Source organism: Giraffa tippelskirchi, chromosome 14, assembly GCF_054371585.1.
Source record: "Giraffa tippelskirchi isolate mGirTip1 chromosome 14, T2T-mGirTip1v1.2.pri, whole genome shotgun sequence".
In the NCBI taxonomy this organism is placed as follows: domain Eukaryota; kingdom Metazoa; phylum Chordata; class Mammalia; order Artiodactyla; family Giraffidae; genus Giraffa; species Giraffa tippelskirchi.
Genome location: NC_137288.1, coordinates 52,025,295 through 52,039,027, shown reverse-complemented (window position 1 = coordinate 52,039,027; position 13,733 = coordinate 52,025,295). Strand labels below are relative to the sequence as shown.

Sequence of the window (13,733 nt, the reverse complement as noted above, 5' to 3'; positions counted from 1 at the left end):
TCAGGCTGGGCAAACAGCCTTCCTTATGACCCCTGTAGAGGCTGCTGGCCCCCAGCGAGTTTTCTTGGGAGAACTTCATGGGTGGCTCCATGGAGGGCCATGCTGGGGAAGGGTGGTGGGCACTGATGGCCAGTGGTGGCCACTGTCTCCAATACAATCCTTTGGGTCATGCTCCAGCTCCAGGGGAGGGGAGCATTTAAAGACAATAGAAGATCTTTTTTTGTGTTCACTTTTTGACTATTTAAGAATAGAGAAAATGCTGTAAGAACTCCTCCTTTAAAGTGTGTCAGTGGTCATGCCCACAGTCTGGCCTGTGGATTAACCGCAGCTCATGCCCCGCACCCCAGGCTGATTTCCTGGCAGTGGAGATGCGGCGAGGAAAAGTGGCCTTCCTCTGGGATTTGGGCTCTGGATCAACACGCTTGGAGTTTCCAGACTTCCCAATTGATGACAACAAGTGGCACAGCATCTATGTGACCAGGTAGCAGACAAAGTTCTATCTGAGCATCTCTCATTTCTCAGCTGCATCGTTTAAGTAACTATGTGTTTACCCTGATGCTGGGAAAGATTGAAGGCAGGAGGAGAAGGGAACAACAGAGGATGAGGTGGTTGGATGGCATCACCGACTCAATGGACTTGAGTTTAAGCAAACTCCAGGAGATGGTGAAGGACAGGGAAGCCTGGTGTCTGCAGTCCATGGGGTCACAAAGAGTCGGACACGACTTAGCGACTGAACAACAACATGTTTGTAATATCATGTAACAGTCCTTGAAATTTCTGGGGAATCAGATTATGGTGAAAGAATACTTAGTTTAGATTAACTGTAAGAATTTTTTTCATTATTACAGGAGAAATAAACTTTGTTGCCAAAATCAACCATCAGATGAAAAAAAAGTTAAAAGTTTATGTTACCTTTAGAATGTCAGGTCTAAGTCTGGGCAGCCAACACAGAAGAGGGCAGTAATGTGCAGCATAGTGGAGATGCCACCTGGCTGGCGGTGGGACAAGCAGAGGGCAGGCCAGGAGGGAACCAGTGGGGGTGTGTTTTCTCAGAATTCAGGCAGCACGTGAAGTTCTTCCTTTTACAGCCCCTCCCCAGGGACTTCCCTGCAGGGACTTCCCTGGCAGTCCAGTGGTTAGGACTCTGTGCTTCCACTCTAGGGGCAAGGGTTTGACCCCTGGTCAGGGAACTAAGATCCTGCCTGTCATGTGGTTCTGCCAAAAAATAATAAAAGTTATAAAAAATAAAATAAAGCTCCTCCCTAGAGGCAACTACTGTTAAGCAGCATTATGTGTATCTTTCTCTTCACTTTTCTGTAATATCACATTTTGTTGTTATGGTAGTGTTGTTGGGAATTTGTGATTTTTACTTTGTTATTTGAGAAAACAGGGTTATAACAAAGGCAATGGGCTGTTGAAACATATTTAGTCCATTATCTGTAACTATTATAAGCAAGGAGATGACAGGCTGGAATTTATGCTTTAGAAGAAGTACTCCACAAAATCCTAGTGTGCACACTAGGGCTGGGCTGGGCAAACCCAGAAGCAGAGAGGCAAGTGGAGACGTGGGCAGAAGCCACTGGAGGCTGTGTGTAGAACAGACGTGTGTGTGTGTGTGTGTGTGTGCGCGCGTGCACACACACACACGTGTGGACCGATTTGTCCTTCTGAAAGTGCTCTTTTTGCAACTGTCTGTGACCCCCAGGTTTGGGAACGTTGGTTCGCTGAGCATAAAGGAAATGAGCGCAGCTCAAAAGCCGCCGCCAAAAACAAGTAAATCCCCTGGAACAGCTAATGTTCTGGATGTAAACAACTCAACCATGATGTTTGTTGGAGGGCTTGGCGGACAGATCAAGGTAACATTCTGAAGGCTCATCTGAACAGGCTGATTTTACCAATAGATGAAATGAATATGCTTACATTTTTGAAAATATTCTAGGGAGAGAACGATTTTCCTGCTTCTATTATTTTGTTTAATGACAGTTCACCTGCAGAGTTAGGTTGGTTTTATAAAGGATCATGCTTCATAAATGGTATAAAGGGAAAAGCAGCCAACGGTTCGTTTTACTATTTTTCCCCCCTCAATAATAAAAGAAGAAATTCAGTATTCCACATTAATTTTTGTGAACTCCCTTATCTCTATTCTGACTCTAGAGGTGTATTAGTCATTTAGTAATGTCCGACTCTTTGCGACCCCATGGACTGTAAGCCTGCTAGGCTTCTCTGTCCATGGAATTCTCCAGGCAAGATTACTGGAGTGGGGTGCCATGTCCTTCTCCAGGGGATCTTCCCCAACCCAGGGATTGAACCTGGGTCTTCTGCATTGCAGGCAGATTCTTTATCATCTGAGCCACCAGGGAAGCCCCGACTCTAAAGGTAGACTAACCCTAACCCTAACCCTAACCCTAGTGTTTAGCAAGAGTTCATGGTATATTTTATTACATCAGTTATCCTCCCACCCAATAAAGCTGGGGTTGCCTGGGCCTGGTTCAGTGCTCTGAAATGAGAGTGAGGGTCTCTGTTCCCGGCAGGCATCATCACTGACCACATCCTCTGGTTCTTTTCTCATCTGGTAAAGGGCCTTCTCTCCAGTGACCCTAGTAACTGATGTGACCTCTGAGTTCTCGTCCTGCTGTCTGTCACTCATTCTAGGATCCCAATTCATGATTGGAAGGAAGTCTAGTGATTACAAACTGGCCATTTTCCTGGATGTTGTTTTCTCAAAATTTGGATCTGTGAAATTTGAGCTCCCAAGGAAGAGCTTTGGATACTTAAAGAATGTATTTCTTTTCACTCATTGTATGTGGATTATGTTTGTGTGTTTGTTTACACCAGAAGTCTCCTGCCGTGAAGGTTACTCATTTTAAAGGCTGCATGGGCGAGGCCTTCCTGAATGGACAGTCCATCGGCCTGTGGAACTATATTGAGAGGGAGGGGGAGTGCCATGGCTGCTTCGGAAGGTAACTCACCCCACAGGTGACACCTCAGATGCTAATATGCGCAGTGACCTGGTCTAGGGAAAAGGTTCGAGTTGTAGCATTTCTGAAATGCCTTTGACCCTGCGTGCATGCTTAGTCACTCAGTCGTGTCCTTCTCTTTGAGACCCCATGGACTGTACCTGCCAGGCTCCTCCGTCCATGGGATTCTCTGGGCAAGAATACTGGAGTGGGTTGCTATTTCCTCCTCCAGGGGATCTTTCCAACCTGGGGATTGAACTTGAATCTCCTGTGTCTCCTGCGTTGGCAGGCAGATTCTTTACCACTGAGCCACCCTGAACTCCTGCTAAAAATGAGTTTTCTTAATGTTCCATAGAACACACTTTGTAAGTGCTGATACAGACACAAACTGGTGCTTTATGTCTGCATTTGTCAATGGATTAAACTGTCTTCATTTTAGATAAGTTTCCCTACCTAGACAAAAACTTTAGCTTAGTGAGTTCATAAACTACTTCTAGTAACTGAATCCATTTGAGCAGGCCAGTAATTAGAATTCATTGTGCTTTTCTCCTTTGTGTGTAATTTTCCATTATTAAATCACTAATATGGTCCAGTGATGTCCTTTAGATTTAAAAAAAGTTTTTCCTCAATGTGATCATGTACCTTTAACTTTGGCTTATATTACTAAGGAAGCTAACTGGGTTTTTTTTTAATTCCTCTTTGAATATATTTGTACTCCTTTAGTGTGGTGTCAGCATACATTTATAATTATGAAAAATCTCTTAGATCCCTAGAGGATAATATAAAATCATTGATTCTAACAGTTCACATCTAAATATGGGGGAAAAAAATCTTTAATCAGCAGGCCTTTATTCCTGCATAAGTTCTGAGTGGCTGGTGCAGTAGAATATTGGCTGCTTAGCTGACCTTTGATAGGGCAGTCTTTTGTTTCTTTATGCATGTCAAATCATGTATCCTCCTTCCAGAGAGGTTCTCTCGTGATCCCTATTTTACAGATGGAGGGAATGAGACACAGAGGGGTTAGGTAACTTTTCTGAGGTCACACAGCTAGTAAGTTGGGGAGCTGAAATTTGAACCCCAGCAATCTGCTTCTAGAATCTGTGTCCTTCGCTACATGAATCCAGTCATCCGAAGGTAAAGCAATGGGACTTGCTTCTAGGAGGTAATTAAGAATTAGACCATAGTTGATTTATGCACAGTGCATTTCTTATACTTCTTTATGGGAGATATCAAGACAGAAATTTTCAGAAAGAATAGGACTATAGAAAGCTATAAATTTGAAACCTGGGGTTTTACAGAGTACCGCTGCATTTTACTTTGTTAACGGAAGCACTGTCATTGTTGGGTCTTCTGTCTCTGCTTGGAGTTGTGACACAAAGTTTGGTTATTACACCTTTACCAGGTGTAATAGTAAATACAGTAGTAAATAGTGCAACTTCATACCCCCTGCCCAGACACTCTAATCTAAATTTCACTCTCAAGCCCTATGACATTCCAGAAAAGTACCTTTTGAACATAATAATGACATGTTCCAAGTACTTTGTATTTGAAGAGTAAATCAAGTCAGCTTTTTGAGGCGTGGGGAAAACTGGAAAACACTTATCTAAGGTATGCTAGAGTCCAAACTGTGTGACTGAGTTGTAAGCTCATCTTGCAGATTTTTGAGATTCTGTTCGGTCAGTGATATTTTTGTAAGCTGATTCTGGCACATTGGTATGAATTTGTTTTCCATCATTAGTCCAGTTTAGCTGATGCATTTAGTTAAAACCAGCACCATGTAATAAATGCCAATATAAAATTTATTCCAAAAGCACTGAAATTAAGACAGGACATTGAAGGAAACGAGATATTAAAGGACATCAAAGTCACATTAAAGGAAATTAGAGCAAATGAAAATCTAGTCGCTAAGTAGAACTATTTATAGCAGCAATCCATCCTTTGAGGGAGTTTCTTTTTACTACAGTGAATGCTGCCTACATTAACTCTCTTTTCTTTATAAAGAAACTGGGCGCTTGTCTCACATAATCTCATGGGGGGCATATTTTAAGTTATTATGACTTAACGCTTGCTATCAAATTATGGAAATAAATGCTCTATGACAGTTTTGTGAGGAAGAACTCATGAGTGTCGTGTGTCCTTGTGAACCTTCCTAAGAACAGGTTATATTTCACCCTCTCTCTGTGCAGCCCCCAGGATGAAGATGCCTCTTTCCATTTTGCTGGGAGTGGATATTCTGTCGTGGAGAAGACACTTCGGGCTACTGTGACTCAGATAATTATGCTTTTTAGTACCTATTCACCTAACGGGCTGCTTCTCTACCTGGCTTCAAATGGCACCGTAAGAGTCTTTAAGGGCACTATGCCCTGCTGTGTATATACAGTTGGATTGCTATGAAGATATTTATTAAAGATTGTTTTATGAGCACATACAAGGATAATAGATACATATGTAATATATACGCATGTAATATACACACATGTATACACATGTATACTAGTTTCCCATTTTAAATTATTTATCAGTACAAACTCAATGACGAACATTTAGAAAAGCGTGTCAAATAGAAAATAGCTTCTCATCATTATGTGCATTCAGCCATGTCCGACTCTTTGCGACCCTACGGGCCGTAGCCCACCAGGCTCCTCTGTCCATGGGATTCTCCAGGCAAGAATACTGGAGTGGGTTGCCATGCCTTCCTTCAGGGGATCTTCCCAACCTAAGGATCAAACCTGCATCTCTTCCATCTAACTGCATTTTTGTTGTTTAGTCGCTAAGTCATGTGCCATTCTTTGTGACCCCAAGGACTGTAGCCCACCAGGCTCTTCTGTCTATGGGATTCTCCAAGCAAGAGTGCTGGAGTGGGTTGCCATGCCCTCCTCCAAGGGAATCTTCCCGAGCCGTGGATCCAGCCTGAGTCTCCTGCATCTCCTGTACTGCAGGTGGACTCTTCCCACCAAGCCACCTAGGAAGCCCTCCCCTCATTATAAATGTCACTTAAACATTTATTATTAAATTATGAGCCTAAAACAACAGGTCTTGTTTTATTCACTGTGACTTCCTAACCTTATTTGAATTCCATCGCAGGAGATCATGTTCTTATTTTTATCTCGAATGCTGGTGATCTTTCTGTTTTTTGGTTGTATTTTTAGGACTGGCTCATTTGTCAATCTAAGTGAAAAAGAGGCGGAGAGTCCACCACTCTTACTGTGTTGTGGACTTTAATGTTCATGAGTTTATCTCACATATATCTGTATATTATTCTAGAAAGCCTTGTGGACACTTTTAATGTCCAAATATTGGGCCAGATCCTGTTCTCTCAGTTTGACTATAGGAGATTTCCACCGTCCCTGACTTGGAGAGGAAGGAAATCTTGTGATAATAATGTAACCATGGGTAAGTGTTTTCTCTTGTTTTTTACAGAAAGACTTTTTATCCATTGACCTGATTGATGGCAGAGTCAGGGTGACAATTGACCTGGGTTCTGGGCCCCTTGTTCTGATTACCGACCGACGCTATAATAATGGAACTTGGTACAAAATTGCCTTCCAGCGAAATAAAAAGCAAGGTAAGTATGAGGACAGATGGACAAAATGCCCTGGTAGGAATGGAAATCTTTCCAAAGTTAGCAGTCTTTGTTTTTTCTTTAGCTTTCTGAGTCTTCTTGAATGACATTCTATTCAAAAGCCATTGTTTTCTTTGGAATTCTGAGCACCAGGATTCACAGCTTTGTGAAGGAATATTCTATTTGTCTGTGGTTTCCAAATGCATTGGGCTTCCCTGGTAGCTCAGTTGGTAAAGAATTCCCCTGCAATGCAGGAGGCCCCGGTTCAATTCCTGGGTCGGGAAGATCTGGAGAAGGGATAGGCTACCCACTCCAGTATTGTTGGGCTTCCCTGGTTGCTCAGCTGGAAAAGAATCCCCCTGCAATGTGGGAGACCTGGATTTGATCCCTGGGTTGGGAAGATCCCCTGGAGATGGGAAAGGCTATCCACTTCAGTATTCTGGCCTAGAGAATTCCATGGACTCTATAGTCCATGGGGTTGCAAAGAGTCGGACACGAATGAGCGACTTTCACTTTTGCAAATGCATTATTTGACATTAAAGGCTAAATTGGAATCAAGGGTCAAATTGATTCCATTTTCTTTCACACATTCTGGTGCCATTTAGCATGTGCATTCTGGATTTATTGACTTTTATAAAGAGGGTTTTCATTTGCCCTTTAACAGTCAAGAACATTCCTTGGTCAAATTTGCAGGATAGAAAAGAATATGTCTTTGTTAATGAACTTTGTGAGACATCTGTGTTTTGTTGTACTATAGGAAATGATTTTCTTATCTGTTCCCCTTGCTCTCCTCTAGGGCTCCTAGCAGTTATCGATGCTTATAACACCACCTACAAAGAAACCAAGCAAGGGGAGACTCCAGGAGCATCTTCTGACCTCAATCGTCTGGATAAGGATCCAATTTATGTGGGTGGATTACCAAGGTCTAGGGGTGTAAGGTATGATACCACACTGCAGAATTGTCGTGTCCCTAATTACTATTTTAGTTTCCGTGACAAAATCCCACAAACCGGGCAGCTTAAACAACAGAAATGATTAACAAATGTATAAGAAATGTCTCTTACAGTTCTGGAGGCTGCGGTTCTGAAATCAGGTGTCCACAGAGCTGCTTCCTTCTGAGGGTCATGAGAAAGAATCTGTTTCATGCTGTCTCTGGGCTTCTGGTAGCTTCAGGCATTCCTCAGCTTGCAGGTGGCATCCTTCATCTTTGTGGACACAATGCCTTCACTCTGTGTCTCTCTGTGACCAAATTTCCCCTTTTTGTAAGGACACCACTCATACTGGATTAGAACCTATCCTAATGACCTCATCCTAACTTGACTACAACCGCAAAGACCTATTTCCAAGTACGGTTACATTCAGTACCTTATGAATACTACGTCAAAGTAGAGCGTTAGAAAGTCAAAATCTTTTTTGAGAGGAGGTAGAGAACATAACTGAGCCCACAGCACTCTGTTTTGATTAGTATGCCATATTTGTCGTCGTTTAGTCTCCAAGTTGCGTCCAACTCTTTGTGACCTCATGAACTGCAGCATGCCAGGCCTCTCTGTCCTTCACTGTCTCCTGGATTTTGCTCAGATTCATGTGCATTGAATCGGCGATGCTATTTAACCATCTTGTCTTCTGCCACCCTCTTCTCCTGTTGCCCTCAATCTTTCCCAGCATCAGGGTCTTTTCCAAAGAGTCGGCTCTTCATATCAAGTGGCCAAAGTATTGGAGCTTCAGCTTTAGCATCATTCCTTCCAGTGAATATTCAGGATTTATTTCCAAGTATGCCATATACTTGAGAAGTAAAGAAAGCCTTTTGTAGTAAAATTTATGATGTTCTACTTACTGCCTGTAGAACATCTAAAAATGGTAACTGTGCAATATTTGGAGACCTCACTTTCCATCACGCTTCATTCTCCTGTCCAGACTTTCTACTAGAAAAATCTCTTTGGAGACCAAAAAAAAAAGATCGTGCTTTCTGCAGACTTATCTGGATTCCCCTTTTGTGTGATTAGAGTGAATAATGTATGTGAAAGCTGAAAGACCAGCAACAGCAAGTTGGATTAAAGATGGCAGAGGAGAGGTGCACTGATTCTTATTCTTGTTTACCTTTGCGACTTTAATAATTCACATAAACTTTCTGCAGTTTGCTGTTCTCAGTTTTGTAATTTTGAATTGGGGACAAATTAAGCGAAATGTTTCTTTCACACCATTAAAAGAAAAGAATGCATACACGGCCAGCAGTCAAGGCAGCCAAGCTCCCAGAGACTGAACTGTAAACTGTGTGCCGTAATTTCCTTATGACAATGCACTGTCTTTCTTATAACTGGCCTCTGTTTTGGTGAGTATGCCCAAATGGTAATGACTGTAATATTTTCCCTTAAAAATATTAAGCAGACTTTTGTCTAGGTAGCCATTTAGGTGGTTGTTTTTCAGTTGCTCAGTTGTGACCAACTCTTTATGACCCCATGAATTGCAGCACTCCAGGCCTCCCTGTCCATCACCAACTCCAAGAGTTTACTCAAACTCATGTCCATTGAGGCAGCGATGCCATCCAACCATCTCATCCTCTGTCACCCCCTTCTCTTGCCCTCAATCTTTCCCAGCGTCAGGGTCTTTTCCAGTGAGTGAGCTCTTTGCATCAGGTGACCAAAGTATTGAAGCTTCAGCTTTAACATCAGTCTTCCCAATGAATATTCAGGGTTGATTTCCTTTAGGATTGACTGGTTTTATCTCCTTACAGTCCTAGGGACTCTCTAGAGTCTTCTCCAGCACCACAGTTTGAAAGCTTCAATTCTTCTGCTCTCAGCCTTACTTATGGCCATCTAGGTAGTTGTGCTCATTAAATTTGATCCTTTTCTTTAGGCCTAAGGTGAGCACATATTTGACCTGAATTCTCACTGTCTCATGGTCAGTATCCTTTTTAGAGGGAGACCTAGACATTTCTGAGAATGACACCTGGAGGGAGATGGTCCTTGTTTTTATTTCTTCTTTCAAACCTGGAGTTATAAGATCCAAACTTTTTTGCTGCTGCTCTCCTGTCCTTCCCTACAGGAAAGGTGTCTCCAGCAAAAGCTACGTGGGCTGCATCAAAAACCTGGAAATATCCAGATCGACCTTTGATTTACTCAGAAATTCCTATGGCGTGAGGAAAGGCTGTATACTGGAGGTGGGGAGCGTTTTATGAATATTGGGACCAGTGTAATAATATTAGGATGAGTAAATCAAATGCCCACTGATTTACTAACATCATAAGGCAACAGAATCTAAACCAGGGGGTTGAATAGAAAAGAGGTGGTGAGGTAAACGGCAGCAGCCTCTGGGTGATGGTTGGGTGGGGGAGGTTCCAATCATGGTGGACCTGATGGGCTTTTTTCTCTCCTCTCTGACCAGCCTGTCCGAAGCGTCAGCTTCTTGAGAGGTGGCTACGTTGAATTGCCACCCAAGTCTCTGTCACCAGACATGGAGTTGTTGGCAACATTTGCCACCAGGAACAGCAGTGGCATCATCCTGGCTGCCCTGAGCCAGGGCGATGAGAAGCCAGGTGACCGGCAGGCCCATGGGGTGAGTGACCCAGAGGCTCTCAAGCCAGGAGCTCAGGGAGAAAATGACTTCAGGAAACACTGGATAGAAGATGACTAACGTGCATTCTAGCTGTGTGCCTGGTTGTTTATGGGGGTGCATTTTTTACTAAGGAAACGTGTTCATTGCTGAATGTGTTTTCCTTCATGAATCAGTGGTGTCTTTGTGTTGCAAAATCCATCTTCCTTGTCCAGCCACTGAGAAAAAAGACACTTAGTGTCTACCTTGGATCCTAATAAATTAGGTGATATTTACCCTTTCCTCTCCTCAGACTTTATATATTATGTAATTTGAAGAGACTCAGAGAATGCTAATGTATTGTATTAATGAAATAGAAGTCACAGAGCTACAATTTAGAGTATGGCTCTCTACTGTGCAAGACATTTTATGGACACTGTGTGTGTGTGTGTGTGTGTGTATTCAGTGAAATTTTATTCAGCCATAAAATAGGAGGAAATCCTATGTATGAACACATATGAACCTTGAAGACATTATGTTAAGTGAAATAAGTTAAATGGAGAAAGACAAGTACTATATGATCTCATTTATATGGGGAAACTTAAGAAGAAAACAACTCATAGAAACAGAACAGATTGGTGGTCACCAGAGTTTGTAAGGGCAGGAGGGGATTGGGTGGAGAGGGTCAAAAGGCACAAACATCCAGCTGTAAGACAAGATCAGGGGGTGATATTTAACACAGTGACTATAGTCACAACACCATGTTGCATATTTGAAAGTTGCTAAGAGAGTGGATCCTAAAAGCTCTCCCCATAAGAAAAAGATTTTGCAACTATATGAGGTGATCGATGTTAAGTAAGCTTATTGTGGTGATCATTTTGTGATATATTCAAATATTCAATGGTTGTGTTGTATACCTAAGGCTAATACAATGGTATATGTCAATTATATCTCAGTAAACCTGGGGAAGGAGAGACATAGATCAGTGACTTACGGCATGACTGTTTGTTAGTACGTAACGTAGCAATAAGTAAGTGTGAAGACTGTGTAGAAATGGAAATCTTTGATGTGGTTAGTGATAACAGCCTAATGCAGAAAGTAAATCATGTGAGCAGAGATTAGAAAGCAGCATACGAAGTAGAAAACAGTTGTGTCACATGGTGATATTTTTAAGGATCTGTTTCCTTGGCACTAATACAGCCACACTGCCTTCATTAGATGATAATTCTTTAAATCCTATAGTAATGTCTTTTCTGTGGGAATTCTCTGTGTCTCCTTCCTAGCCCTTCTGGTCCATTATGTTAATTGAAGGCCACGTTGAAGTGCATGTTAACCCTGGGGACGGAACCAGCCTGAGAAGAGCTCTCCTGCACGCTCCCACGGGCACCTACGGTGACGGTCAAGAGCATTCCATCTCTGTGATAAGGAGCGGAAGGTATTTGCCTGACCTTATGAAGGTTCCCCAGTAGGATGCCTGTATGGGGCTCTTTGCAGTGAAATGATTGGAATAATTAGTATGATGTCATTAGCATTCAGTTTTTAGAGTTCCAAAATAATTCTAGAAGCTTGCTGGAAGACCTCCTTCGAAATCAATTTCATCTGCTTTGTAATAAGACATTTGCAGATTTTTCATAATTGAACAACCTTAACCCTGCCCTTTCGTGAGGCCCAGCATAAATTGTCTTTAGTTGGAAAAATTCTGTGTCAAATACCATTACAGTGTTAGTAAAGTCTAAGAGTGAGTGGTAAAATAGTAAATAACTATAGTGTACTCAGTTGTGTCTGACTCTTTGCGACTGAACCCGCAAGGCTCCTCTGTCCCTGGGATTTTCCAGGCAAGAATATTGGAGTGGGTTGCCATTTCCTCCTTCAGGGGATCTTCCTGACCCGGGGCTTGAACCCGCATCTCCTGCATTGCAGGCGAATTTTTTACCACTGAGCCACCCAGGAAGCAAATTTTAATAGTGAATGATAAAATAGTAAATAGCAACAATGCAAACAGTAAAATGTAAATAGTAGTAAATAGTGTTAGAGTAACATTTCTGTATTAATCTCCCTCAAAAACAGCAGACCAAATGTTTTAAAAACACACTGGACATTTTGTTACAGATAAAGAAGTAAAGGATACTCTTCAAAAAGCACTGGAACTGAATAATGTTTAATCACATTCCATTCATTTTGGAAGAATGTTCAGCTGTCTCTTTTCATGTTCAAGAGTTGCCTTTTTTTATTCACACATGTTAAATTTCATGTTAAAAAAATTTCTTTTCAGGGAAAACTTTTATTAGTAAGAACTTGCTAGAATAAAATGGACAGTGATGTTTGATTGTATTTAAAAATCTTTTTTTTCTCCTTTGACTCTTTAGAGTTATCACTGTTCAAGTGGATGAGACAACTCCTGTGGAAATGAAGTTGGGCCCGTCAGCAGAAAGCAGGACCATAAACGTGTCCAGCCTGTATGTTGGGGGCGTTCCCCAGGGTGAGGGGACACCCATGCTCAAGATGAGAAGCTCGTTCCACGGCTGTATCCGAAACCTGGTCTTTAACATGGAGTAAGTATGACTGTACTTTCAGCCTGGCTGTGCCCGTCCTGATCTTTCAATGCCCAGTACCGACACTAATCTATAGTCTAATTTTGCCATTGGAGCTGGCCTCAAATTCTGCAAGTTCCCAAATAATAAGTGAATCCCATGTTTTATCATGAAAGTCCCCCAGCGTAAGTCCCCTCATTTTGAACTAGAAGGACGGACAGTCTGGTTATCATGCATGAGAAAGAAAAGAACCACTAGACGTTAGTTCTCCAGGTGGTGCTAGTGATAAAGAACCTTCCTGCCAATGCAGGAGACTGAAGAGATGTGGGTTCATCCCTGGGTCAGGAAGATCCCCTAGAGGAGGGCATGGCCACCCACTCCAGTATTCTTGCCTGGAGAATTCCATGGACAGAGGAGCCTGGTGGGCTACAGTCCATGGGGTCGCAGAGACAGACACAACTAAAGAGACTAAGCATGCATATAGACTTCTAGTCATTGTGGGAGATGGTCGATTTGGTTACTCTTAAGAGTATTGTATTAGTATTTTTTAATGAATTTTAAGTGTTCAGTAATCATATGACCTTGGTGCATGTGTTGGCTTGTATTATCATCGTTGATTCTGAAACGCTTTGTTTGTATCTAGACTTCTGGATTTCACAAGTGCCACCAACTATGAACATGCGGATCTGGACTCTTGTTCGCTCTCAGAGAGGCCGAAGCTGGCTGTCTACCGAGACGACGGAGAACTCCCACCAGAGCCCCAGCCTTTACCAAGTCCAGTAAGAAGGTCCTTCTTTAATTATGCAGTTTAGTGTTAGTCACTCAGTCGTGTCTGACTCTTTGCAACCCCATGGACTGTAGCCCACTAGGCTCCTCTGTCCATGGGATTCTCCAGGCAAGAATGCTGGAGTGGGTGGGTTGCAATTCCTTTCTCTGAGGGATCTTCCCTACCCAGGGATCAAACTCATGTCTCCTGAATTGCAGGCAGATTCTTTACCATCTGAGCCACCAGAGAAGCCCTTGTTAGCTTTCATTTTCTTTTCCGTTTGATGATTTCTCTGCTTCCTTGGTTGAGAGCTCATGCTCTGATGATGCAGATGTCGTACAGAGCAGGGCCTGTCTCCGAGTTCAGGGCAATGGTATTGGTAGCCTCTA

The 13,733-nt window shown here is 42.5% G+C and overlaps 1 protein-coding gene across 3 annotated transcripts in view; it reads left to right on the top strand.

Moving 5' to 3' along the window:
• LAMA1 (laminin subunit alpha 1) overlaps positions 1 to 13,733 on the top strand; it is a 123,607-nt gene that overhangs the window by 101,090 nt on the left and 8,784 nt on the right. For all 3 annotated transcript variants that reach the window (XR_014075013.1, XM_081563138.1, XM_081563139.1), the window contains exons 46-56: positions 348 to 481; positions 1,706 to 1,856; positions 2,836 to 2,960; positions 5,144 to 5,294; positions 6,378 to 6,522; positions 7,316 to 7,457; positions 9,562 to 9,676; positions 9,901 to 10,071; positions 11,331 to 11,482; positions 12,414 to 12,599; positions 13,222 to 13,357. Coding sequence is in view for 2 of the 3 variants with exons in the window: in XM_081563138.1 (XP_081419264.1) it covers positions 348 to 481; positions 1,706 to 1,856; positions 2,836 to 2,960; positions 5,144 to 5,294; positions 6,378 to 6,522; positions 7,316 to 7,457; positions 9,562 to 9,676; positions 9,901 to 10,071; positions 11,331 to 11,482; positions 12,414 to 12,599; positions 13,222 to 13,357 (1,608 nt within the window). In the remaining variant the exon portion in view is untranslated. The remainder of the gene's footprint in view (positions 1 to 347; positions 482 to 1,705; positions 1,857 to 2,835; positions 2,961 to 5,143; positions 5,295 to 6,377; positions 6,523 to 7,315; positions 7,458 to 9,561; positions 9,677 to 9,900; positions 10,072 to 11,330; positions 11,483 to 12,413; positions 12,600 to 13,221; positions 13,358 to 13,733) is intronic.